Raw genomic sequence first — 24,273 nt, 5'->3', positions numbered from 1 at the left:
AATGATTACTCAAAAAATAGTCAGCAGATTAGTCCTACACTCTAGAAAAAGCTGAGTTTTTCACATGTTGCTGATAAAAATATTTTTTTAACTGGAGATGCATCCAGCTTGTGCTACAAGAATTCTATGTTATTGCCTTTTAGGCAATAACATATCTATTTTATTAATAAATTAGTTGAATCATTTGCTTAATTACATTTTTAATGTGTTTCTGATACTATATATGTGCCAATTTTTGTGTGATTAATGGTACGATTAATTACTGAGTTGATAGAATAATTGATTACTTAAATCAAATATTAGTTGCAGCAGTGTTTATTTTTTCTCATCTTTGCCGGAGATGCCAGTCAATGTATCCGTATTCAGGGAAGTACGAAGTGACAAGGGGCCATGTTCCTGGAGAGATCCCGGCATGGAAGTCCTCCAGGAAGCAGGTGATTTTCGACATTAAAGGATGATGGCACTCAACCCGCCTCCGCCCCTCCCCTCCTCTTGAGAGCGGATGTATGAGTGTATAAAAGGTCAATAGTTAGAGAACACGGTGACCCGGCAGCGTCCCGCTTCACTCAGTCACAATATGGCGCTTCCCCTCCCATGGCAGCGCAATCTGCGTCTGCACATGTGCGTAAATGAGAGGAAATGAGGAGGACATGTCGCTCAACCCCGAACATCCTCCAGACTCTTGGTGTCCAGCCGCCTCCACTCCACTGGCTGCGTGACTCATTTTTTCCACATCCCAGTGGATGTGAACAGAAGGCCAGCCATGCATGCATCCCTGCGTTCTGGTTCATGCCTCGAACATGAACCCCCTTTTCCCATGAGCCCTTATTGACACACTGCGTCAATGTGCACATTTACTAGTGAGACGTGCTGAGACGCACACGAGAGCAGATTTTTTTTTTCTTCTCTCTTCAGTGGCTAGAAAGTCCCATATCCTGTTCGGAGTGTTTGGTTTAAGTAGGTGCATTTAAAAACTCCAGGACTTGTGCTCTGTAAATGGCGCCTTGTGCCTGGAGGCCCGGCTGGCCTGTCTGCAGATCCCTACTGTGTAAATAAAATTTGCTTGACGGACGCCACGAACAGACAGCAACAGCAAGGCGAAGCCTTATTAAACAGATTATTTTGGTACTCCACAAACAATGGGCTCATTTTGCCCGCATGAGCCTGTGAAAGTGGCTTAGTCTCTACAGTCAGACATCAGGTGGCGTCATATTTTTTTTATTCTTTCCTTTATTTGGTTTCCAAAGAAGACAGGAAGTAACAGACCAAATTCAGATTTGAGGTTTGCTTTTTTTTCCACCTTGCTGCATCGGTTTTAGCTAAGCAACGGGTAACAACAAAACCACAACAAACATTTTGTTTCACTTTTTTTTTTCTCTTAAAGTCCTTGCATTCAGTTTCATACCTGATACGGGAGGCGTATCTTTAAGGCGTCTGCGAGCGCAACCCCTGACATGTGTTGCTTATTTGCCCCGGCCTTGTTTTGCATCGTCTAGCTGGCCCAGAGTCAGAGGAGTCAGACGGAGGGAACAGCTTTCCCTCTGTCTGTCTCCCCCGGCCGGGCTGACACAGAGGCTGCGGCACAGACGGCAGACAGCTGCATCTCTCTCTCTGGCTTTCTCTGTTTGCTATTTGGAAACCAGTGACTTCATTACCACAGAGCAGCGCAGCTGTAGTCTCTGGCTGGCTCCTGGGCAGTCTGCTGCGTCTGCCTCTCTGTCATGCTCGTATCTAATTGGATTTTTGCAAACATGCTAATTAGGCGAGGGTCGCGTTGAGCTTCTCACGGTATGATAACCTTGACTAGAAATATCACAGTATTTACACAAAAATTGAAAAATAAAACCAAGTTAATTTGACTTGCAGCGTGAAAAGCAGGGCTGTTCTCTAAAAAGCATAAGAATTAGCTTTTTATTGTAGCATAAACAAGATATTTGAGTTTGGTTTCAATAGTCAGGTTATGTGTTTGATTACTCAGCCTGGTGTTAGCAGCTTAACACAAGCCACTAATAGCTCGCCACCTTTAGGTCAGAGTGACGGGTTGGCACATGTTATCACTGGTTGGGGCTAAGTAGGCTTCAAATTGGCTTGTTATGGTCATCCGTTGATTTCTGATTGAAAGGACTTTGAATCATTAAAACTTGTGAGGTTTAACTTTTTGCAATTATCAAAACCCCAGCTTTTTAAAAACACAAAGTGTCTTGACAGCCATAAACATGATGGTAACCATTCACCATGTCGTTGTTGCTACTTTTCCCTTCCCTTTAATCACAATTTTTCTTTGAGTTCATACTTTCAAAAGTTTTATCTTCCAACATTCGGTTTGCAATCCTTCGCTCATCTCCTTCCTCCCTGGTGCACATAGTATCTCTGAATGCCCCCAAGACTCCAGTCGGCTAACAGTAACAAAATAAGCGGTCAAATGACCTGATAAGTCGATCATTACATAAGCAATAAGACCACTTGTGTGCGTCTGCGAGGCGGATGGGCGGAAAGGCCAGCAGTTATTGATCAGATCTGCAGCCTTGATGGATGTGACGAGATGCAGATGACACGAAACAGAGAAGGAAGAAGAGAGGAGGAGTGAAACCAGAAAATTGGAGAGAATGTAGGAAGAAGGGAGGGAAAGAGTTGGGGAGGTTAAGTCACCGCAGGCCAGTTTAAATGTTATTCAGGCACAAACAACTCCTCACTGGCCTCGTTCATGTCTATTCGGTTCTTACTGGGGGAGTTGGGGCCCAGCTCTCCTCTCCCCTCCAGTTGAAAATTAACCAATGCAGGACCTGAGCTGAATCTCCAATCTGTCCAGTAGCAGCCCTCCTGGGTGACCAATCACATGCACGCCACCTAACAACCAGGACACAGACCCCCATTTTGGTGTTTCTCCTACTAAACACAGAGCTGCTGGTGTTGAACAGAGAAATCTATAATCTGAACCGACTGTAGTTTGCTGATGGTTGTTGTGTGTGACCATGCTGCCTGTTGCAAAGGACTGAGCGGGGCCCCTCTAGGTGGGAGGAGCCGCGCTGAGGGGCCCTCTGTTGTGTCACCAGCAGGTCAGTGGCAGTATTACAGAGCTGTAAGCGTACTGCAGCTTGCTGGAGGAGTGCCAAAGTCATTATTTCTGAGTCTTTGTCTTAAATAGACAAGAATATTCTGGGGTTTTAGGTTTCACATGCTCAGGGGCCTCAGAACAGTTCAGGTCTTTACATGGTTTAGTCCAGGAGCAGCTCACAGTCTCTACATTATGGTAAAACATGGAGAATTGCTATACTGGTTGGTCATTTCGTACCTCGGTCAGGTCACTGGAACCGGACAGTTTTTTGCTTGATCAACTAGTTGAAAGACAGAAAAATCCAATTGTTTTCTGACCAATGAACACAGGATAAGTGCTATTTTTATATTCTTTAGAAAATATTAATAAAAAAACGGCTTCATTTATTATTTATATGCACCAATTGTCTTGGCTGAAACTACTCTTCAAGATTTGTATTTTTTTTATTGATGTCAGAGCTTTTTCTCTAGGGGAATGTACCACACATAATCGAAGGAAAATGTACTGGAGGTTTGATGATAGATGTTGTATTTTTGTATGCAGCAGAAAATGCACAAATTGCAAGAGAATCCTCAATTATGCATCAAAGTGCATGCTTTTTGTTGGAGCAGTTCTTAGTTTTGATGCATTTACTGAAGGGTAAAAAAGAATCTGAATGTTCTAATTCTTATTTCTGGCAGATTTGTTAAATCCTCACTTAAATCTACAGTATGTATCAAAGTCAGAATATGAATAAACAAATTAAGCAGATAACATTATTATAAAAGCAGTTAGTTCATGTAATGCATCTTTGTTTTAAACGTTTTTCGGTGTGGTGTATTTACTGAAGATTACACCGTCAGAATCTTATACCAGCCCACGCTCACCCTGAAGTGGATTTACTTTTGAGCAGCAGAAACGGCTCTGTCTGTACTCAGGAGCCTCTACCAGGTCTGCCAACAGTCACACAGACTAAACAAACCTGCCAAGCCCCTCCCAGTCGTCCTTCAGGCTTTAAAAGTGGCCCAGACTGACGGCTTGTTTGCATGTTCGCCTGGCCCCGTCTCCCCTCCTCCCCTTGGGGCACCAGGCCAGTTTGCTGCTTCTAAGGAAAGCCAGCCTGATAACGAGTGAAATCAGCAGCAGTTCCATGTAATGAGCTGCGAGTCCAAACAAGACTGATTGGTGGAGAAGAGATGCATCCGAGTGGCTCGCCTCGGTTGTTTTCCATGAGACCAGAGTGATGAGTCTCCGTATTAATTAATCTACGTGTTGATGAGAAGATTAGCTGTCCGCTGTCTGGTCTCCATGGGAGACAGCCATAGGAGCAGGTTGGTGTCCAGGCAGCGTGGGGAAATGTGCGTTTGAATTTGAAAGGCTCCTCCCACTGGGAACGGTGATTAATGAAGACATAAACTGAGAAAACCAGAGATGAAGCTATCCACAGGAGAACCAACATATGCAGCTCACTCCAACTCCCTGTCGCTTATTTACCCCCCTCAAGCCCTCTGTCTCCCAGACAAGCAGATAAACAGGATATCAAAGGCGTGTCATAAGTCCCTCTGGGCCGCCGCGCTGCACATCCACAACACATTAAGCCCAGCCACCACACGGATCAATTATGTATGTTGCAAACACGGGGAAACCAGGGGAAAAAAGAAGGGCCGCTGTATTAAAACGAATGCCCATCCATCCACTTTGCTGCTAATTTATCACCCCGTGCGGTAATGCCTGGCCATCTCAACATGGAAGTAATTCTGCTCGCAATGTTTGAGATTAGCCGGCCGCAGTCTTCCAGTCCAACGGCCACACATGTTTTAATAACCCACAGTGGCAGCCGAGTTAAGTGTTTCCATGATCTGTTGTTAGTTTCTCCCTCAAGTCTAGACGGCGAATGAAAACAGAAAGCCCAGCACAGCTCCAACCTGCTAAACTCGGTCTGCTTGGCCCCAGTTAGGCTCACCTTTGCTCCACTAACTGAATCTTCAAACACCTCCCAACTGTTTTCTTCCCGTTCCACTGTCGGCAGTCTCTTTACCCCCATAAATCCTGATCCCACAAGTAGCTCTGAGTGATTTTGCTCGAGGCAAAACTGTAAAGTTAGCAACCAGGAAGCATAAAGAAGCAAGGGACATTTTGCACTTCGGCCCGCTCCTCTATTACTTTCAATCCCTCCGTTGCCAAATGGTGATGTTTATCTCACTGTTAATCCCACCTGCATCGACATTTCTCTTGGGAATTATCCGTCTCACTGATATTTCTTCAGGATATACACTGTTTTCTTTTGCCTCATTTCCCTCTGGAGATTGTAGCAGCTCAATTAGTTGCTGTAAATAGAGGCTTGGTTCTGCTTCTCCCTCTAGATCAACTCTATAACTAAAAAGTTTCTGACCTCAATATGCAGCTATGAGCTGTGAATGGTAACAGCTTGTTTGAAACTAGTAGTGGTGGTTCTGCAGTTGTAGTGGTGACGATGTGCCAAAAAGTGTCACCGCAATGACAGTAAGTCTTATAAAGAGCAGTAGGGCTGAAACAATTAATCAGATTAATCATGACAAATTGATTATTGAAATAATCAACTAATCTCTTAAATTGATTAATCGTTACCTGAAGTGTACAGACTCATGAAAAGGCCATTTCTGTCCAATTACTAATTCGGTAATCCAAAAAATGATAAACAGATTAGCCCTACACTTCACTGATGAGTCAAGCAGAAAGGGCAGAGCTTTTTACATGAAAATACTTAAGTGGTTAAATGTGGTTAATCATCAGACTAATCAAGAGAATAATTGATTACTAAAATAATTCATTGCATTAATTGCATTCATTATTTGTTGCCTGTTCCTTCGCTGCAGCCTTGCTGCTGGAGAGACTTGGCTCTAAACAGGGTCTTATTACCCTTGACTTTATCCTTCGCAGAGAGCAGTTTGCCTTTTTTTTTTTTTTTTTTTTTTTTTTACAATCTGGCTACAGTTTAACCAGTTCCTGTGACATGTGTGCGTTGTAATGCCAGACATCTGATTTGTCATCGCTATCAAAATGAACTGGCTGAGACACATCCTGATCCCTGATGAGGCCGTCCGTGCTCTATTTCTTCGTAAGACTGACTCATGTTGAAGGGGATCTAGCAGTCAGTCTAACGATGCAGATTTTTTGGCAGGGTTGCCTTTTTTTCTTCCTTTTTTATTTGTCAGCTGCTCTGGCAGACAGCCATCCCCGCCTCGTTTTCTGTTCAGCAAGGCTGTGCACCTTATGGGAGACGGAACGTCCTTGTTACCGTGACGTTGGAACGCCATGATGACTCGCCAGTCGTCACGGTCTCGCAGGAACCCTTCAGAAGTTGCAGACCGCATCTCTTCCTAAAGGCAGTCAAGGGGTCAGACAAACAAATACAGAATAAAATGCAGCCACCAGAAGATACTTCCTCCCCCCACATCTCCCACCGCCGTCCTGCAGCATGAGTCACGGCGCTCCATCCGTGCTGCGGTCTGCTCTCCACTCATCAGCGTCACGGTGGAGCCAGGACGAAGATTTATTACGGCGCAGGTCTCTCACTCAGTCAGTTTGATCTTCGCCCAGGTGCGTTCACTTAGTGCTCTGACTCAGGCCGTAACCAGGTTTTTCCAGAGGCGAAGGGGCTTCTCCTGCTCACTGTTGTGCCTTCCAGACCGCTAATGGAGGATCGACTCGACTGAGGGATGCTTCATTTTTCGATTAGATTGAGATTTCCTCTGAAGGAAAAAAAAGAGACACTTTCAGAAATATTAATGTTTCTTGGAAAAAAAATAGCTCATGTGTGAGTCTGAAGGAAAGACTGTTGAGCCCCAGAGATGTGTAGGCCGCAGCCAAGCTGTCCATTCAAGTAGCAGCAGTGGAGACTTCAAACAAGCGGCTACATGTAATATGAATGAGACCTGAGCTCCCTGCAGAACAGCCACCGTACCCAGAGCCAGTTTGAATTCAACAGCCTCTCTTTCCATGTGGCTCTGATAGATTTGACCCTGCGGGGCATTTTAGCCAGGTGAAAACGTCTCTTTGTAACACTGTGACTGTATCTTGGGTCTGGATCTCCTGAAGCTCTACAGTTTTATAACCTTCCCTCCTCCGACCTCATTGCTGGCTGTGACAGCTCGGACGTTAATGCAGCTTTCCACGCTTCAACAGAACGAAACCAAACTGAGGATTGATTGATTGATTGATTGATTGATTGCTAGTAAAGAAGCACCTCAAATCTCAGTTTAGGATAGTTCTATTTACAGATTTATCTAGGACTGTCATGCTAACATATAAACAAAAATATTATCTTGAGACCATTTTCACGTAATCATAAGGTAATGGCATATTAATGCAAGTACACCCTTCTCAAAGACCAATAAACTTTAATTTCTAATAAACATTTAACACTAGAACTGGAAGACATTTTAAATATCCAAAATAAATAAACAAAACATCCAAATCAACAAATAAAATAGAAAATAAACAAGATTGTCCTTCTAGTTGAGACAAATGCACCAGACCATCATTCAGTCAATTGGTAAAAAGAGAGATACGAGAAAAACAAACCATCATGCAAATGGAAATTATCAAGCTTGTTTTAATTTATCGTGTGATTAATTGATTTATTGCTACAGACAGAGATGCACCAACTAGAATCTTGTTGCCAGTTTCTAGTTTTTGATTTTTATCAATATAGATGTTTAGCCAGTTCAGTACTGTAACAAAGGTTTTTATCCACAAACTTCACAACCGAAGCTGTTTTTACCATTTTATATTAGCAGTTAGCTTAGTTAAACTAAAACATTGATGAGATTTCTGAAAAGCTGCAAACATTTCCAAATCCATGATGTTTCGTTACAGACAGAGGTTAAAAGCACTGTCTATAACAATACTGTATTGTATTGACTCCTGTTGTCCCAACCCAGAAATGGAATTAGACCAGATGATACTTAGTAACCCTGAACAGGAGCACCTAGCTTACATACTTTAGATCAACATTAGATTCTTTTTCTTCTTTTGCTCTTTCCTTTGGTTTGTTATTTTGTTTGTATTTCCTTTTAAATCATGTAAAGCCCTTTGTATTGTATTGTTGCTGAAAATGTGCTATATAAATAAAATTACCTTTATCTTTTACCTTTATTGAGCCTCCCTGTAAACTCCTCTGAGTCTTGCTCTCTCTTGCTCTCCCGCAGCCTGAACAAACTGCAGTGTATTTTGGCATGTTCTAGTGAATTGCTTCTTACATCTTCCTTTCACTTCATTTTAAATAGTTCATTGACACTTTGAATATTCTTCCTTCAGTAACAGCTTCCACCCTGAAGACCTCTGTTAGTGCGACCTGGATACTCTTAGTATTTGTTCACTGATTGGAAAACGATTAGATGTTTGATTTTCCAACCAGTCAGTCACCAATTGGAGGAAATGAAGCTGAAAATTGTTGGATTTTGATCAGCGTCTGATTTCTCTGCACTGATTAAGCATTAATTAGTCCTAATTAGACGTGCACATAGTGATTTAAAACACGTTTAACAGCCGAGCAACTCTTTATTACTGTGTAACTTTAGTTTTGCCTTGAAAACGGGTCAGGCTACGTCTCCATTTTGTGTTTTTCTCTTTCTGTAGTGATAGCAGTGCATTGCTGGCCTGCTGACAGCCTCTCTCAGCTTTCAGTCTGCTTAGCAACGCTCGTCCTCTCCACGACTCTCTCACTCGCCTCTTGTCTCCAAGCGCTCCGAGTTGTTTCATCCGTTTCGAATAGTAAGCCAAGCTCCCTTGTGCAGAAAACCAGGCGACCGATTCAAACACGATTTGTTAAACCGGTACCCTGCCTTCTGACGAGCAAAAACTACAAGCAATTGTGGAGAATTTCTTCCTTTTTGGTTTGTAAAGACCTTGCAGTTCTCTCACAGACGCAGAAAGCTGTGTGAACGGTGTCCCAGTTAGAGCTCAGATGATGAGTACAGTCATCGGCAGACAAGACAAGGGCCCACTGGCCTCATTCTGAGTCGATGTGTCCTCCTGGGAGCATGAAGTGTGTCTGCTCGTGTCTGTATTTGTTTGCTTGCAGTAAACTGCGTCATCCTCCTACATCACTGTTTGATGGAGCCATTGTTTGATAGGATGTCTGTTTACTCATCTGTGTGCACTCATTGCCGTCTCTGTCTCCGGGCCTGGCTTGCTAACGCAGGTGAGCCCTGACGGCTTTGGTAATTAATGATCTCTGCACAGGGGCGCCAAGGAGGGGAACGTGGCTCTTGCACATTTCTGCACATGAGCAGTGCAGTCTAAGACTATCCTCTATGCTGCATGGTTGATATTTCTTTAATGACTCAGATACAGTCATGTTCAATAAATTAGAATTTGCACTCAGATGAGGCGTGTTTGAAAATAACAACCTTTAGGCAGGTGTTAAACATACTTTTCTGTATTTAGTGTATTTTTATGTAATATTTTAATTTTGAATGTCATATTTTCATTATCCAGGAGGAGGAAAATAATCATAATTAACAGAAATAAAGGTTTTAAAATTTTCACCTGTGGAATTAAGCAACATAATATGTTTTACATAGTGATAAAGTTCCTGAAATAAATGGGTTTTTCAATAATATTCTAATTCATTGGATGGATACACTCTGATTTTTATGTTGAGTACAGATGTGACCCAGCTGATTTAATGCTAGTGCTTAATTATATCATCCTATACGTCCCTCCATGGTTTCTGTCACCCCTGGTAAAGATATATTTTTAAAAAAGCATTTCTACACCACCACTTTGTCGACGTTCTTGAAATAAAACTTTAAAGATTCCTCTGAGATTATATAATTTCTTATTTTAAGGTTCATTAGCGGGTGCTAATAATAGTGGAGGGTGAATAAAAGGGCCTGAGTAGAGAAACTACACTAATTATTTCTAATAATGCAACTAAAATATTTCAGTTATCAAAACTAACTTTGGACACCATTTCACAGCTGTGAATCATTCTTCCTTTCTTTCTAACTGTATTATGAGGCAATATGTGCTGTCTGCATAGGACTATTAGTCACAGTTCTACAGACACATGATGAGAAGTGTGACATAATTCAGTTGTACTTTTTGCTTATGAAGCAATGTCTGCAGGGGATGTACATGGCCCACAATATCTTGGCGTACCGTTTCATCACTGTTCAGAACACAGAACGGGACAATACTGATCATTTTTTATGCGTCATGCTTATGTTGAATTCTCTATTTAAAGCACTGTCAAACTGTTTTAACAAAATATTGACTTTGTAATTAATTTTGCCTGAGTGTAGAAAGTATAGCTTCTTTTTTGGATCTGGATCTGGATCTCACTTCTCTAAATTTCTCAAGTTAACCAATTTTTCCCTGCAGATCTGTAACTAAACTAAACTAAGAACTCACACAATAACGTATTGTTTTTAAACTTATACTGGGTCATGAGCCCAGATGCCAAAATTAGAAATAAGCAAGAAAATATGATGTTTCTCCTTAAATTGGAAGCAGTTTAAGGAGAAACGTAATAAATCCTTCACAAACAATCCGCTGTTTGTGTAGGATGCAGAGTGTGAGGTCTGTCTGATGTACAACTATTTTTAGGGTAAAATGTTTGTTCTCAAATGTCTGTAAAGTTTCATAAAACATTTGGCAGGTCATATACTGAAAATGTAGAACTTTATTTCCTGTTGAATAAATGCATCAAAACCAATACTTGCCACCAATTTTAGTTTTTAAAAGTGTCATCCAGCAGCATGTACTTTAATTTGCTTGTTTTGAGGTTTTAAAACAATCGGATAAAGATTAGGGACGTATGTTTCCGGAAACATTAAAACTATAAAAAAAAGTGCTCACAAACAACAACAAACAAAACTCTGTTTGAGTTTCTAAATTAAACTTGTGTAAGCCATGTCACGGCACCAGGCGGATCGGGCGAACTATTAGCGCATAGATTGATCATTTTCCAGCACAGACTTCCACGATTGTACCCCGCCGCTTTTAGCCGTCAAACCCTGATTGTGCAAATTGTAAAATGGCCGACTGGAACTCTGGCCCTGCAGGAAGGAGGAAAGGAAAGTAAAAGAGGGGAGGGAAAAAAACCACATGTTTGACCGTCTAGACGGAGGAGCCGTGTGTTGCAAAAAACCCGTCCTCACTGCCTGGAGCCAAAGCAAGTTGGGAATGTACCTGTCCTCATCTGCCCTCTTTGTGAATGTGTGTGAGAGGAAAGCTTGTTCATGACTAACCCAGCTGATGCTTATCAGTGTGTTTGTCTGACTCTGATCTTTCACTTTACGTGTAGAAATAAAAGGTGGGACAGATGTGTGTATCTGAGTGAAAGGACACAGAGAAAGACCGTTTGTTTCCTGGTTTGTCTTGGCTTTCTGCCTCAGTTTTTTTTTGTGATATTAATTTTTTTACTTCCAGTTTCTGTCACCACCTGTCAGAAAACTCCTTTTGTTTCTGCGCCTCTTATCTGTCTTTGCAAAGCTAAATCAAAAGAAAAACACGTTGAGCAATCCGGTCCCTTGCACGTACATCAAACAGAGACCACCATCGACGAATGACCTGCTTTACACATTCTTACAGGAATGAGCCAAGATCTGAAGTCTGCTCGTATAATTCTGCAGTACAAAAACAATCGGCAAACGGCAACAAAAAAACAAAAAGAAGAAAAAAAAAGGAAAGTATATTGGTTTAATTGCCCCACTTTACTGCCCACTTCCCCTGTGGCTTTTTATCGATTTGGCTGCTGAAACAAAGTGTTTCTCCCAGTCTGTGGATAAATGGCTTATTGGATTAAGACCATCGTATTAAGGTCTCCGGTGTCCTCCTCGTGCGATTTGCCAGGTGGGACCGCTCCAGAGCAAACCACGCCCAGAATCTCGGGCTTAAAAGATCGCATCACCCTTCGGCACATCCTCTGTTTGTGTGTTCTGCGAGGTTCAAGCAGGAAGTAGATGTGTGTCTCTACAGTTTGATCTTTGACACAGCTGATGACTGCAGCAGTACAGGATGTGGTTTAGAAACAGACAGACAGGGTGTGACTGAGTGTCTCAGTACTTGTGTGCTCCCCCCCCCCCCCCCCCCGGCTGACTGTCTGAAGCAGATAGGAAAGGCACCCAAATAAAGGCTGTTTACTTCCTCTTCTCGGGGTAATGGCTGCCGTTTAAAAGTGGTCAGATGGGGGTTAAAGTGTCACGGTTTGGGTTTGTGGTGCCTTCTAAGAGTTTCAGTTTTAGTACCCCGACCGCTGATGTGTTGGTTTGACTAGAGGTGAAAATGATTCTGTCTAGGTTTGAGGGATTTAAATTGCAAAAACAAAATGGTTATACTGGTTTGAGGATGAAAGGTCAGACCTAACCCTTATTGCATCCTTGATCAGGTTTGCCTCTCGGCTTGTCAAGACTTGTTGTGCTTGTCTGTGTGTTTTTACGTACTGTATATGGTTTTATTGTTTTACTGTAAGGTCAGTAGCCTGATTGCTGGTGGTAAAGGGAGGTTAATGAGGGCAGAAAATAGTTTCTTCTCTGGTTGTTTCCGCCTCTTTGTATAGGCAAGTATTCATGCCACTGAAGTTTTTCATATTTTGCACATTAAAGCAAACTTCAATATGTTTTTATTGAGATTTTATGTGATTAGACCAACACAAAGTAGCACATAATTGTGAGCTAGGAGGAAATTAAACAGTTTTTAATGCTTATTCATATAAAATACTCCAAAACCTCAAAATAAAATTATGTTACATTCGTAGACGTTATAAAACCACATCTCAAACTTTGGATGGGAGAACCTTAAAATTAATAGTCACAGATTCTCTCCTTCCAGTCTGACTGCGTTTGAGCGTTTTTGAAAAGAAGATTTGGCAAAAAAATTGAGCAAATCTTGTCTATTTGTAACTAATTCTTAAAAACATGCAGTTTTTTCCTTCCGCTTCAGATATGTATTACTTTGTTTTGGTATGTCAAGGAAAATCCCAATAAAATACACTGAAGATTGTAGCTGTGGCATGATAAAATTAGAAAAGCTTTTGCATACCTATACATGGATGGTACTTTAAATGAGTTGGGAAACTTTCTCTCACATTACTGATGTCTGAAACGAATGTCTGTTTATTCTTCAACTATCATTTTAAATAATTTAAACAGCACATGCAGCACTTTGCTGATGCATGTTTGTTCATTATGCATGTAAGGAGACAGCACACGTATTTATAGCCAAGAGTCAACTTTGAGCATGTCTGTTGCGTTTAGACGGTAGACATCTGGAGGCTCCGCGTGACTCCAGGGACGAGAGCCTGACCTCTGACCCGGCTGCGTCTCTGTGTTTTAGCATGTCGGTCTGCGTTCATGGCACCTTCGCCTTTAATCGATGAACACATTGCTAAGAATAGAATAATGACGGAGTAGAAACTCGTCCCTCTGCAGCGGATTTGAGGCTGGATTTGAGCCTTCACTTTCCTTTCTTAAATCCAAAATTCTTCATCTGGTGCAGAAATCAGCTGAAATAGATTAAAATGTTTGTGCACAAGTAGAACAATCACTCACTCAATCCTGTCCTTGTGGCAGAATTTCATTTCTATCTTTAAAACTGAGCTAGAAATAGTTTAAAAGACACAAAAATGCTCCTCTGATTTAAGATGCTTTTAGCAACTAAGTTCAGGTAGAAAAGGAAGAAGAGAAAAGCCCAGATGCTGTTAATGCTGCTGGTGGAAGTTAAATGTCTGCACAGATGTCATTCCGTGCAGAAAAATGAAGTGCTTTTACTCTGAGCACAGTGATGGAGAGTCATGGATGTGTGTAGTACCCTGGCATCTTATAGTGCTCCCAAAACAGCACTTTTTTTGTGTGCTACATCAGTGCATCTGCTGCAGAAATGTCACGTGCCGGAGCCCAACAGTCGGGAGACTGAACCGAGGCTTTGGAAGTGGGTCACCGTGGGGAGTTCACATGGCTGTTTGTGTCTAGAGCACAGCGCTCAGCATCGCTGCGTGAGTGTAGCTGCAGCAGCAGGCAGACTGCTGGTGATTAGGAACAACAGGGCAGAGTTCAGCTGAGCGAGTGCGTGGAATGCTAATCCACATTGTCATAAGGCGAGCCACGGCCTGACAAAAGGACTGGAGACATCCGGGGGGTTAGAAGGGCTGTTTGTGAGCACGTCTGCCTCTGGGGGTGTGTGTGTGTGTGTGTGTTGGTCACAGGAGCGTCTCCAATGAGAGAGGTGCTTCATTAGTGGAGATTAAGACCAAGCAGCAGCCTGGTATCCGTGCTACTTAAGTAAGGTGGGGGGTTGAGGGAACGAGACGGGGGGAAGTGGTTGTTGATATGTGTGAACATTTGCACTCGGCCAGGTTCATTAAGGAGCAGAGAGCAGCAGTGATAATGAGCCTGGGTGTGTTTTCTTGTGTGGGTGGTGGGTGTAAAGCTGTCAGGTGCGCAGGAAATACTGAGAGACAAGCGACCAGCAGTGGAAAGGAATGAGCAAATGTAGAGAGCTGTGAATGTATGTTATGAAATCATCGAATTAATTTTAATGTAGATAAAGATAACAAGAGAATAAAAGTTATCCAAGTAAATAATGGATTAATGGCGTTTCTTGAGTTCAGTTTTGCTAGCAGAGATCAGGCCTGTTTACTACCAGATCGGTGCAATCAATTAAATAGAACCTGTCCAACAACATGAAGTAGGCCAAAGGATCTCAGAAATCTACAAGCCTTGACCCGTGTCGAAAGAAATTCAATAACAGATGAGATCCATTATTGTGGAAATGGTTATAAAGTCATTTTAAACACTTTTTTTTCGATGACTTGTAATAATTAATGCAACCATTAATTCAGGTCGGTGACAGGAAATTCTGAAGGAGAATGAGTAGCATCAGATTTTAGTAATTGTAGGATTTCTTTTTTGTCTGGCAAAAGACCACAAGTCGTTTCTCCCACTAGTATTTGTCTTGTGCGTTTGTTTTGGTTGTATTTACATACAATGCACTGCGCAGTAGTTTGTTTCCTGCTTTTGGAGCGGTCTTTGAGCTGCTTGGCATTCACATATGCATTCGAATCGCTCCAGAGTTCAATTAATCTGAACCAATATCTAGGTTTTTATGTGGACTAGAGTTCACTTTTTTTGGTTAGCGTTATATTGCGCATTCACACCTTCCTAAATGAACTAGACTTCCCAGGAAAACAAACTAGAATTTGATTTTAAAAAAGTGGACTAAACAAGATTTAGTTTAGGGTGTGAATGCACCGTAAACAGGCCTTTAACACTTTGAAGCCCCTGCAAATTCTGCAAAGAGGAGTGGGTCAGAATTCCTCATTAGTGATGTGGAAGATTTGTCAGTTGTTGCCACAAAGGGTGAAAAAAAATCTTTTAACATTTTCTTTCTGGCAATGTTTGTCCTAAGCATGAAACCTAATCCCAAACAGCCCTGTCCTTCTAATTGGTCTGCACAGATATAGAGCAAAGTAGATAAGTGGTCTCAGTAATGGAGCTTCTTCTGTTGTGGGGGTCAAACAGATGAAAGACCCCTGAGAGACCTGAAGTTAATGTCTGTTCAGTTCAGTGCTCTCCATCTGTCTTCCCCTTCCACACACCACACACACACACACACACACACACCACACACACACACCACACGCAACCTTCACAGTGAAGGAAGCTGACGAGGAGAAGGCGCCACCACTGCAGTGTTTTTTTTCTTGTTTTTTTCTCCCAACTCATTCTTATTACTCAACCCTTCCCTCCATCTTTTCTCTGTCCCATCATCCCACCCTCTCTCTCTCCCTCCTTCACTCGCCCCCTCCTTTCAGCGCTGCAGTGCTTCCTTCTGAGCAGAAAAAAAAAGAAGAAAAAAACCACCAACCAAATGCGCTCTGGAGCGGACGAGCCTCCTGCTTTCCACACTACACCTGGCTACACATCCAGCTCCATCCTCCATTTGCATGCTCGTTCAGTCATGGCCTTGTAAATAAGGGACAGTCCCCTGCTCAGCTGGCAGGATGGACCACACAAATTAGCACTAGGTAGAGCGTCTTCAATTTACAATGAAATAAAACAAGAGAAACGGCTTCCCTTTTTATGAGGCAGGGTTTGTGTTTGATAGATGTTGAACAAGGCTTGAGGTCCTGGGGGTGTGCATCAGGCAATAAAAGATGATGTTTTCCAAATTGGATAAAAGTGATGAGAGAATTATTATGATGTCTAGAGGAATGCAGGCGGATGCTGGACTGCAGCTCGTATAACTGGGACTTGGGTGTCACATTCATTTGCACACATTCTTCTTAGCGTCTGTAATGCATCAGTGTGGAGGAAAATCCTTTACTCCAGCTGATTGAAAAGCTGTCTGCTCACCATAGATGGCTTTAAAAGGCAAGGGAGTCAATTATTGATGCTTTCTACAACCTTGTTTCATTTATTTTCTCCTCCTCTGGTCTTCATCCCCCCTCTGCGCCTGTCCCTACCTCACCAGAGCTTCTCTTTCCTCTGGTGCTATCCGCGCTACCTGCCGATTTGCTTCAAAGTGCATGAGCGCTGTGAGGCCACAGATAAGCATCAACTGTGTCAGTTCGTGGGCTCTCGCTGAGCGCGGCCCCGTGTTTGTTCAGAACACACACACAGAGCCAGAAAAGCAGAGACGGGAGCAGTGGTATTTAACGAACACATCTGCAGACGCTCTAATGTACATCTGTGCTTTGAAGCGAGAGCTTGACTCCAGCTGCGCTGCATGTCTGCACAGAAGCACCTGACAACAAGACATGTTGACTGTCGGCAAGGCGTTTCCTTGTGGTTTATTTATAGGCCTTCTCTTACTTTCCACAGTGTTGTATCACAGCGAGGCACAGACCAGTTAGAAACTCTCACAGTATGAAATTTTTAGTGAAAACAATGGTTTTGTTGTAGTTACCATGAAACAATAATGCTCAACACTGTCTAGTTGGTTATATTTAAGAGAGGAAAAGCAATGACCTATTTTCCTACTGACATGGTATATAATTTATTTATAGTTATTTTGATTCATTTTGGCCAACCAATCAAATGTTTTGACCAAGATTCACCCAGAAACACTCTAGTCACTATGATGCCATCTCTGGCATCTCCTAAAACTAAAGGGATTTAAGTTGTAGAACAACCTGACTGATAATTTTAGCAGATTTGAAACTGCTACTTTAAAAAAAAATTGGTACATCTTTGCACTGGTAACTGGCCCATTGCTATTCTAGACCAATTTATCTTCCGGGAGGTGTAAAACTCTATTTGTGAGCTGACCTGTGAAGACACTGTTGCACTCATCAATGTGACTAAATATAAATGAGTGAGTTAGTTTCTCTAGATCTTGCTGGGACATTAGACCTTTAATCCTGGAAATGTTATTCAGGTGATAGAAGACCAACTTTGTAATTGTTTTTATGTGTCTTTGAAGGTTCAGGTCTGAGTTGATCACTACACCCTGAATTTTTGCCTGATCACTAGTTTCTAGCTGTAATAAGTGAAGCTGAGTGCTGATTAGATCATTCCTCTTCATTAAGATAACTTTAGTTTTGTTTCTGTTCAGCTGAAGAAAGTTATGGCAGCTCCTCACATTGATTTGGTCAATGATTGAATGGGTTCATGTAATGTAAAGATATGCATCATCTGCGTTTCAGAGTATTGACATCATGCTGCATTTATAATACCAATCACTTCCATGGATTCGTTGGACCTGACTCTTTGTTTTCTGAGTGTTCTGTTCGTCTCCATCCTTACGTCTCTGTGGTTTTGGTAACTCTGGATGGTATTTGTGTGTTAACTCACCCGCCGTCTCTCTCTCTCTCTATTCATGTGTTTTAGAAGTCAGGAGAGGAAGAGGAGAGCCAGCTGAGGAAGTCCTCGGTGGAAATTTGCTCCGCTTCAGACAAGTTAGCCGACACAGAGCCTACGAGAAAGGTCAGTATCCACCCCTAAGGGTCATGACCCTCACTTCTATCCCTTTTCACACCTTGCGTTCGCTAATTCGTAGTGGACGCAAGGTGCTCTGTTCTGTTGGACGAGACTCTTAATTTCACTTTCCCCCCACACTCACCGAGTTAAAATGAAGGCTATTCAGTGGGACTATTTTCTCCTCTGATGTGCATCGTCCCAGCTGATGCCTTATGGGTAATCCCTAACTCACATCTCGCATGTATGCATGCATATTGGACTATGGCTCCAATGAGAGCGATGTGCAGCATATTCCCATCTCACTTTGCTGTTTCACTGTTCATTCAGTCTGCACTAGTTTCCTACACAGATCAGTAAATTGGTATAGAACATCTCTAACCATAGCAGTATGTTAGAAAGACTGTGTTTTGGTGGTTTTGTGTCATAGTTATGCTGTTCTTATCCTTTTTTTTCTTTCTTTTCCACAGGGGAAACCATCCCCACCGGCTCTGATGTTCAACCGTCTTTTTACGGACATCAAGGAGGAGCCAGGACACCCCACCCTGGTCCATCCCAGGTACTGCACCTCACCTGCTGTGACGCAATCTGAAGTCTAAAAATTGCCCATTTCTGAACCGTTATGTCTCATATTGCTTAGTTCAGATACAATCGTATGTTTGTAGTAGACCTCTGCCATTTTACTCCAATAATACGGCCGTTCATCCATTGTTCTCTATTTCTTCTTTGCTGCTTCTTCTGCTATCCCTTCCCCAGTTGCTCCAGTCTGTTTAGTTCTAGCTCCATTTTAGGTAACACAGTAATCTCTCCCAGATTAAAGCCTGGAATTAAAGGGTTTACGGAGCGACTGCAGCGTCTGACTGCTTCCCACGGAGACTCTTGCAGACATCAGGCTAGACGAATTAGAGGATGGGAGGGAGAGATTAGAGCCACAATCACCTGGTGGCATCATGAGATTTCACGTTTACATGCACAGACCAGATTAGAGCACCAGTTCAGAGCCAGACGAGGTTCAATTTCGGTTGTCGCAGGGATCCACTAGAGGGGCACGTGACTAATGCAAGCCCGCCTTGCATTATTCAATCAGGTCTCAGTTGTTTTAAGTGAAGGAGCTTCATATCCCCACGCAGGCAGACAGGCAGCGCCTCGTTCCCATCCAGCGGGAGAGCAGAAATGTCTTGGTTGGTGGAGTTTTGAACAGAGCCCAGCTGAGCTGTCAGGCTTAACCTAGTTCACTGCTCCAGCCTCGGTGCGCTCTGAAGCCGGGGCTGCTGGTGGGGGGAGGGGCTCGGAGCGCCACACAGATGAGTGTTGACTCAGTGGCTTCAGAGCATCTCCAGGCAGTATTTGTCTCCCCGTTGTGTACCACTACCTGGAAGTTTGTGATAAGCTGAAGGTCTGTTTAGGCTGAGATCCTGGCAACACACGATAAGGAATATCCATATTCCACACGGCGTTTTGTTTAGCTCCTGCTCTGAGATTTATCGCGCTGCTTTGAGCTAAAGGAGATAGCAAACAGAGATTGTTCTTTGTTTCAGACGTGTTTGTTGTAAAGGCCAACACAGCATTCTGGAGCCCATAACTCTTTGCTATTTATAGTTTTGGTGAAATCGCTGAAAGGAAACTAAACCACCTTTATGAGACCTAAAGCAGAAATGGGGGATATTTTTGAACACATTACAGAGTCCTGAAAATACTCCTGATTCTTGGACCTTTTTTTTTCTACATTTTGAAATCACAAACTTACATGTATTTTTACATTTTACATAATAGAACAACATGATTGCAAACTTTTGTTTTTACATATAAAAATGTTAAAAGTGTGACATGTATGTGTTCACCCCATTTTACTTTAATGCCCCTAAAAAAAGCATTTTGTCTTTTGAAGTCACCTCGGTAGTAAATAGCATCCATTATCAGTGTTAACTTCAATATGATATAATTCTAAGTTTTTTAAGGTCTGAGATAGTTAAATTTTTTTAATAAAACTTTTAAATTCACCAAAAGGGATTGTAAAACCTGTTAGTGGGACCATCATGCTGTGGGAGTATTCCAGGTCTGCTGCTTTGTGTTAGTCTGTTGCATGTAATCCTGATAAAATCTTAGTTGTAGTTGTAGCATGTCACAGTTAGAAAAAGTTCAGCGTGTACAAAATCTGCGATTACACTGTAAAACAAAAGTATTGTATCTTCACGCATTTAAATGCTTCATTTTTAACTCTTCACCTCTGTTTTCCAGTTACTACTTGTACACATACGATAAGATGGTGGCTCCCAACGTTTCTCTGAGGAGGGAGGCGGAGATGAGCCCCGACGTGTTCGGCGCGCTGCTCAAGCATCACTACAGCCGCAGGATGCTGGGCCACGAAGAGCCACCAATGGGTCAGTAGGAAACACAGCGAACTGTGAACTTACCTGTGCAAAAATTCACTTTTTGTTTGAAAATATTTTACTGGGGACAAGAAGAATATCTACACACTTTATGTCGCTTTCTTCTGCAGAAACATGCTGAAATAAACCCAAGGTTTGCAAAAAAAATTAAATGTTAGCGGTAAAATTAAGGTAGTCAGAAATCTGAAAAATGCAGAGTAAAATATTAATTAATGCCCAAAATAGTTGTAGTTTTAAACCTTTAAAACAACAATTTACTAATATTTAATTTTGAATGCAACCCTTATGATATATGCTTTTTCTTCAAGGTAAAAATATAGTTATTGTGAGTAAAACTTTCATTTATTAAAGTTAGGGGAAATTAAAGGTTGATTCTTTTTGTTGCTGCAATGAAAGATTAAAGTTTATTTTAAGCCTTTTTACACATCTCTATCACAGGTGTTTGTATGGAGGGTGTTTTAGTTGATAACGCCCCAACATTTCTTTTTAGATAAGAAAAAAATAACTTACAGATATGAAACTCATAAATAAATGTTGGATGAATGTACCATATGTTCAAATCTATAAGCAGTTGGCTTAAATGATAATTATGAAGCTAACAAGCTGATGAAAACTCTTAATGCAGAGTGCATTTATTTTAATAGCAGTTAGCAAATACAAGAGTGAAACACAGAAGGTTCATTAATATTAATTTGATCCAATTTAATGATAAATAATTTCCAAATGCAGCTTTTTTTTTTACCCCATTAAATAAATCCTTCATATTTAATTAGAACTCCTTTTCTTGCCTATTGGACACAGTCTGATGTGTGTCTGCTATAAATACGTGACATCAATACAGCGAAGCAGCAGCTGTTTGCATGCAGCATAAGCATAAATGACAGGCGTATCAAGTTCACGCAGCTCACTCTGAGCTGACACATGCTCAGCAGCAACTTCCAGCACTGAAAGCTCTGCAGCCCGCTCCCATGTACAGAGTCACTCGTTGACCTTCGGATAACAGCACTGCGGGCTGCCGCACGTCTGACTTGCTGATGACCTCCTCTTTCACGCCGTGCGTTCACATATACATAAAAAAAAAAAGGATGAATCAGAGGAACGGTTTCAGTCTGTCGTTATTAACGCGCCGTCTGATTGCCAGCCTGCGTGTTTCTCTCTTTCTCTTTCCGCTCTCCAACCAATCTGTCCTCCTTCCCTCCGTTCTCCATCTCTCTGTCTCTCTGTTTTCCTGGCAGCCGGCAACGCAACCTCTCTGAGCCGACTCTCCGTCTGTTCCCGTACTTCTCTTCTTCCGTCCATCCATCCATCATTGTCTCTTCCCTCTCTGGCTCCCTTCATCTCTCAGTCTGCTGTCAAATCCTCCGCCCACTCCTCTCAGAGTGAGCTTTTCCTCCTTCCTCCCTGCCTTTTTCCAGACCAATCTGGATTTTCTCCTTTAAGACGCTGTAGAAAGTAGGCCGTGAACTGCCGTAGTGCAGCGTTTCCCTTCCTCTTTACCAAACTGCTGGTTTGAATAGAGGATCTAATATTAGCTCTGTGGCTTTGAATCAATTTGAATAATGATTTGTGCCAGAGATTAGCATCCAGCCGAACGTTTCCCATGATGCACACACCTTAAAGACCGCAGTCAGGGGAACAAGCCGGAGTTTAGAAAAACAAGGAGATGCAGCGGAGCATCTCACCTACACAGCTCACCTTTATTCCTGTTTCTGTGTCTGAGGGCAAACACAAACAGAAATTGTGGGCGAGTGTTTGGTTCCTCGGAAGAAGTGTGATGTTTTATGAGGTTGTGTGAGGGTGTTACTAAGCGGGCGCACACCAACACGACTTGCACTTCTTGTCTTTCAACCACTTCCTCTGCTTTTCTTTTTATCTTATCTTCTCCCTTCCCGTCCTCACTCTCTTCTCTTTCTTGCCTTCCTCAGATCTCCACGCGTCGCCTCCTGTCACGGCCGGCGCCGGGGAGGCCAAATCCCAGAACGCGGCGGCTGCTGCCTTGGCCACTGAGCGGGAAAGCCAAACCCAGGCAGTTTCCATGGAGACGAGCAGCCCGTACTGCAAGAAAGCCACCCACATCCCCTCCCACACTCCTCCTCCGGCATCTCTTCCTCGGTCTGCGTCGATGCTATCGTCGGAAACGGAAGCAGCGTCTAAGGACATGAGCGCCGCTGACGCCGTGGCGACGGCGGCGGTGGGGGGTGTGGAGGACGACAAGGACAGGATTGTTGTGGAGATCATGCAGATGTACAGCAGGCAGCAGGAGAAGCTCAACTCCACCCTGCAGAAACAGCTGCAGCTGGAAATGGTGAGTTGGTGGATGGAAACAGAAACGAGCTGCAGATAAACCCGACTGGAACTGTTGTTGCCATCATTAAAGGCGTCGTTGACGTGGAGATGACACCAACCCAACCACCACCCCGCCTTCTCTCCATCCAAACACTTGCATTAGGAAATATTTTTCTATTTATACCCACTAATTTCCCATTCATTTTTTTTTTTTTTACAAAATTTCACGTACATTGCAAAATTATTGATATTCCCTGAACTTTTTAAAGTTACAGCAACAAACTTCAATGTGTTTTCTAGGTATAGATTAGTGGTCTGAAATCTTTACATGTCCAGCTAAATAAAACTCATTCAGAGCCACAAATGTTACTTAACCTATTGTGAAGAGACAAATTTAAAATTCTAAAATAAAAATCTACTATAGGAAACTTGTGGTCACATTTAAAGAACCACCATTTTATTTCTGCTTTTAGATTTTAAAATAAAGACAAACATTTATATGAAGAGGATTGATGCATTTTATTTTAAAGGAGGTTGATGTTTGTGGAAAAGGATGCAAATAAAAAAAGTTTACAACACAATGATGAGAAAATCTAAATAATATACTGATAATTCTGTCATTTTGTTGTGGAAATTTAATGCAGGATTAATTCCAACAGCTAAAATCTGAACAAGATATAACTCTCCTAGAATGTAATTGTCACTAATGATTAACCTCTAAGGGTTACACAAAGCAGCTGCATTTACTCTGAGATGTCAGACTTGAATTATTTTGGCACATCAGAGTAAAAGTGGACAAAATAATCCTATTTTCTCTGCAGAAATGATTGAAAGCTATGTCCAAATACAAGTCATAGGTTACAAACACAGTTTTGGATTCTGTCAGGTTTTGGGCAGTGGTGGAAGCACAAAGTCTAACCTCCCTGAGGAGAAGCTGTATTGCAAAGTGTCTCTCCTGCAGGCTCAGTGTACGAGATCATTATTATCACCGTTACTCAGATCGTTCTTGTCTTGGATTCTGTGCGTCCAGGAGCTGGAGGCGTTGCGTGGGGGTGAGGCGGCGAGGCTACGGGAGCTGAGCGCGGAGCAGCGGGAGCTCCGCAGCGAGCTGGAGGCGGTGCACAGCGAGCAGGCGCGGCGGCTCGGACAGGCCCGCCAGGAGCAGCTGGAGCTAGAGAGCCGTCTGGAGCAGCTCCGGCAGCAGGCCTGCGCCTGCGAACCCGGGGCCCAGCGGCAGCAGGAGGCCCACTACACCGCTCAGGTAGGAGCTCTAAATGCATCACCAGTTCTAAATAAGTCACACTGAATTACAGCAACATAAAACTTTGTTTTATGGGCCATTTTTACATTGAAAACCTTTTTTTTGTATGTGAAACATGTTTCACTCTTTCTTCTGTAGATATGCCAGATATTGGAGATGTTTGTCCAGTAATATTTGAACTCTGAGTTTTGTGTAAGAATATAAAAACACACTTGGGAGAGGTTGTTTGGGTTTCCAGGAGATTAAACCTGGAGACAGACTGAGTTATGTTGGCCTGAGCTCAGCGCCTCACCAACACGGCTTTTAACTCCACTTCTCAGCAGATTCTTGAAAAGCTCCCAACATTTTCTCCTCATCTTAGCTGCTCTAGAAAGAAATGAAGTCTGTGGACAGACATGC

General features: G+C 42.5%; 1 protein-coding gene across 1 annotated transcript in view; it reads left to right on the top strand.

Moving 5' to 3' along the window:
• skila (SKI-like proto-oncogene a) overlaps positions 1-24,273 on the top strand; it is a 33,124-nt gene that overhangs the window by 4,125 nt on the left and 4,726 nt on the right. The window contains exons 2-6 of the mRNA XM_032566172.1: positions 17,851-17,946; positions 18,408-18,496; positions 20,176-20,318; positions 22,253-22,632; positions 23,644-23,874. Coding sequence (XP_032422063.1) covers positions 17,851-17,946; positions 18,408-18,496; positions 20,176-20,318; positions 22,253-22,632; positions 23,644-23,874 — 939 coding nt within the window. The remainder of the gene's footprint in view (positions 1-17,850; positions 17,947-18,407; positions 18,497-20,175; positions 20,319-22,252; positions 22,633-23,643; positions 23,875-24,273) is intronic.

This window comes from Xiphophorus hellerii, chromosome 6 (genome assembly GCF_003331165.1).
Source record: "Xiphophorus hellerii strain 12219 chromosome 6, Xiphophorus_hellerii-4.1, whole genome shotgun sequence".
NCBI lineage: Eukaryota > Metazoa > Chordata > Actinopteri > Cyprinodontiformes > Poeciliidae > Xiphophorus > Xiphophorus hellerii.
The sequence above is the reverse complement of the archived record's forward strand: the minus strand, read 5'-3'. Positions and strand labels throughout refer to the sequence as shown.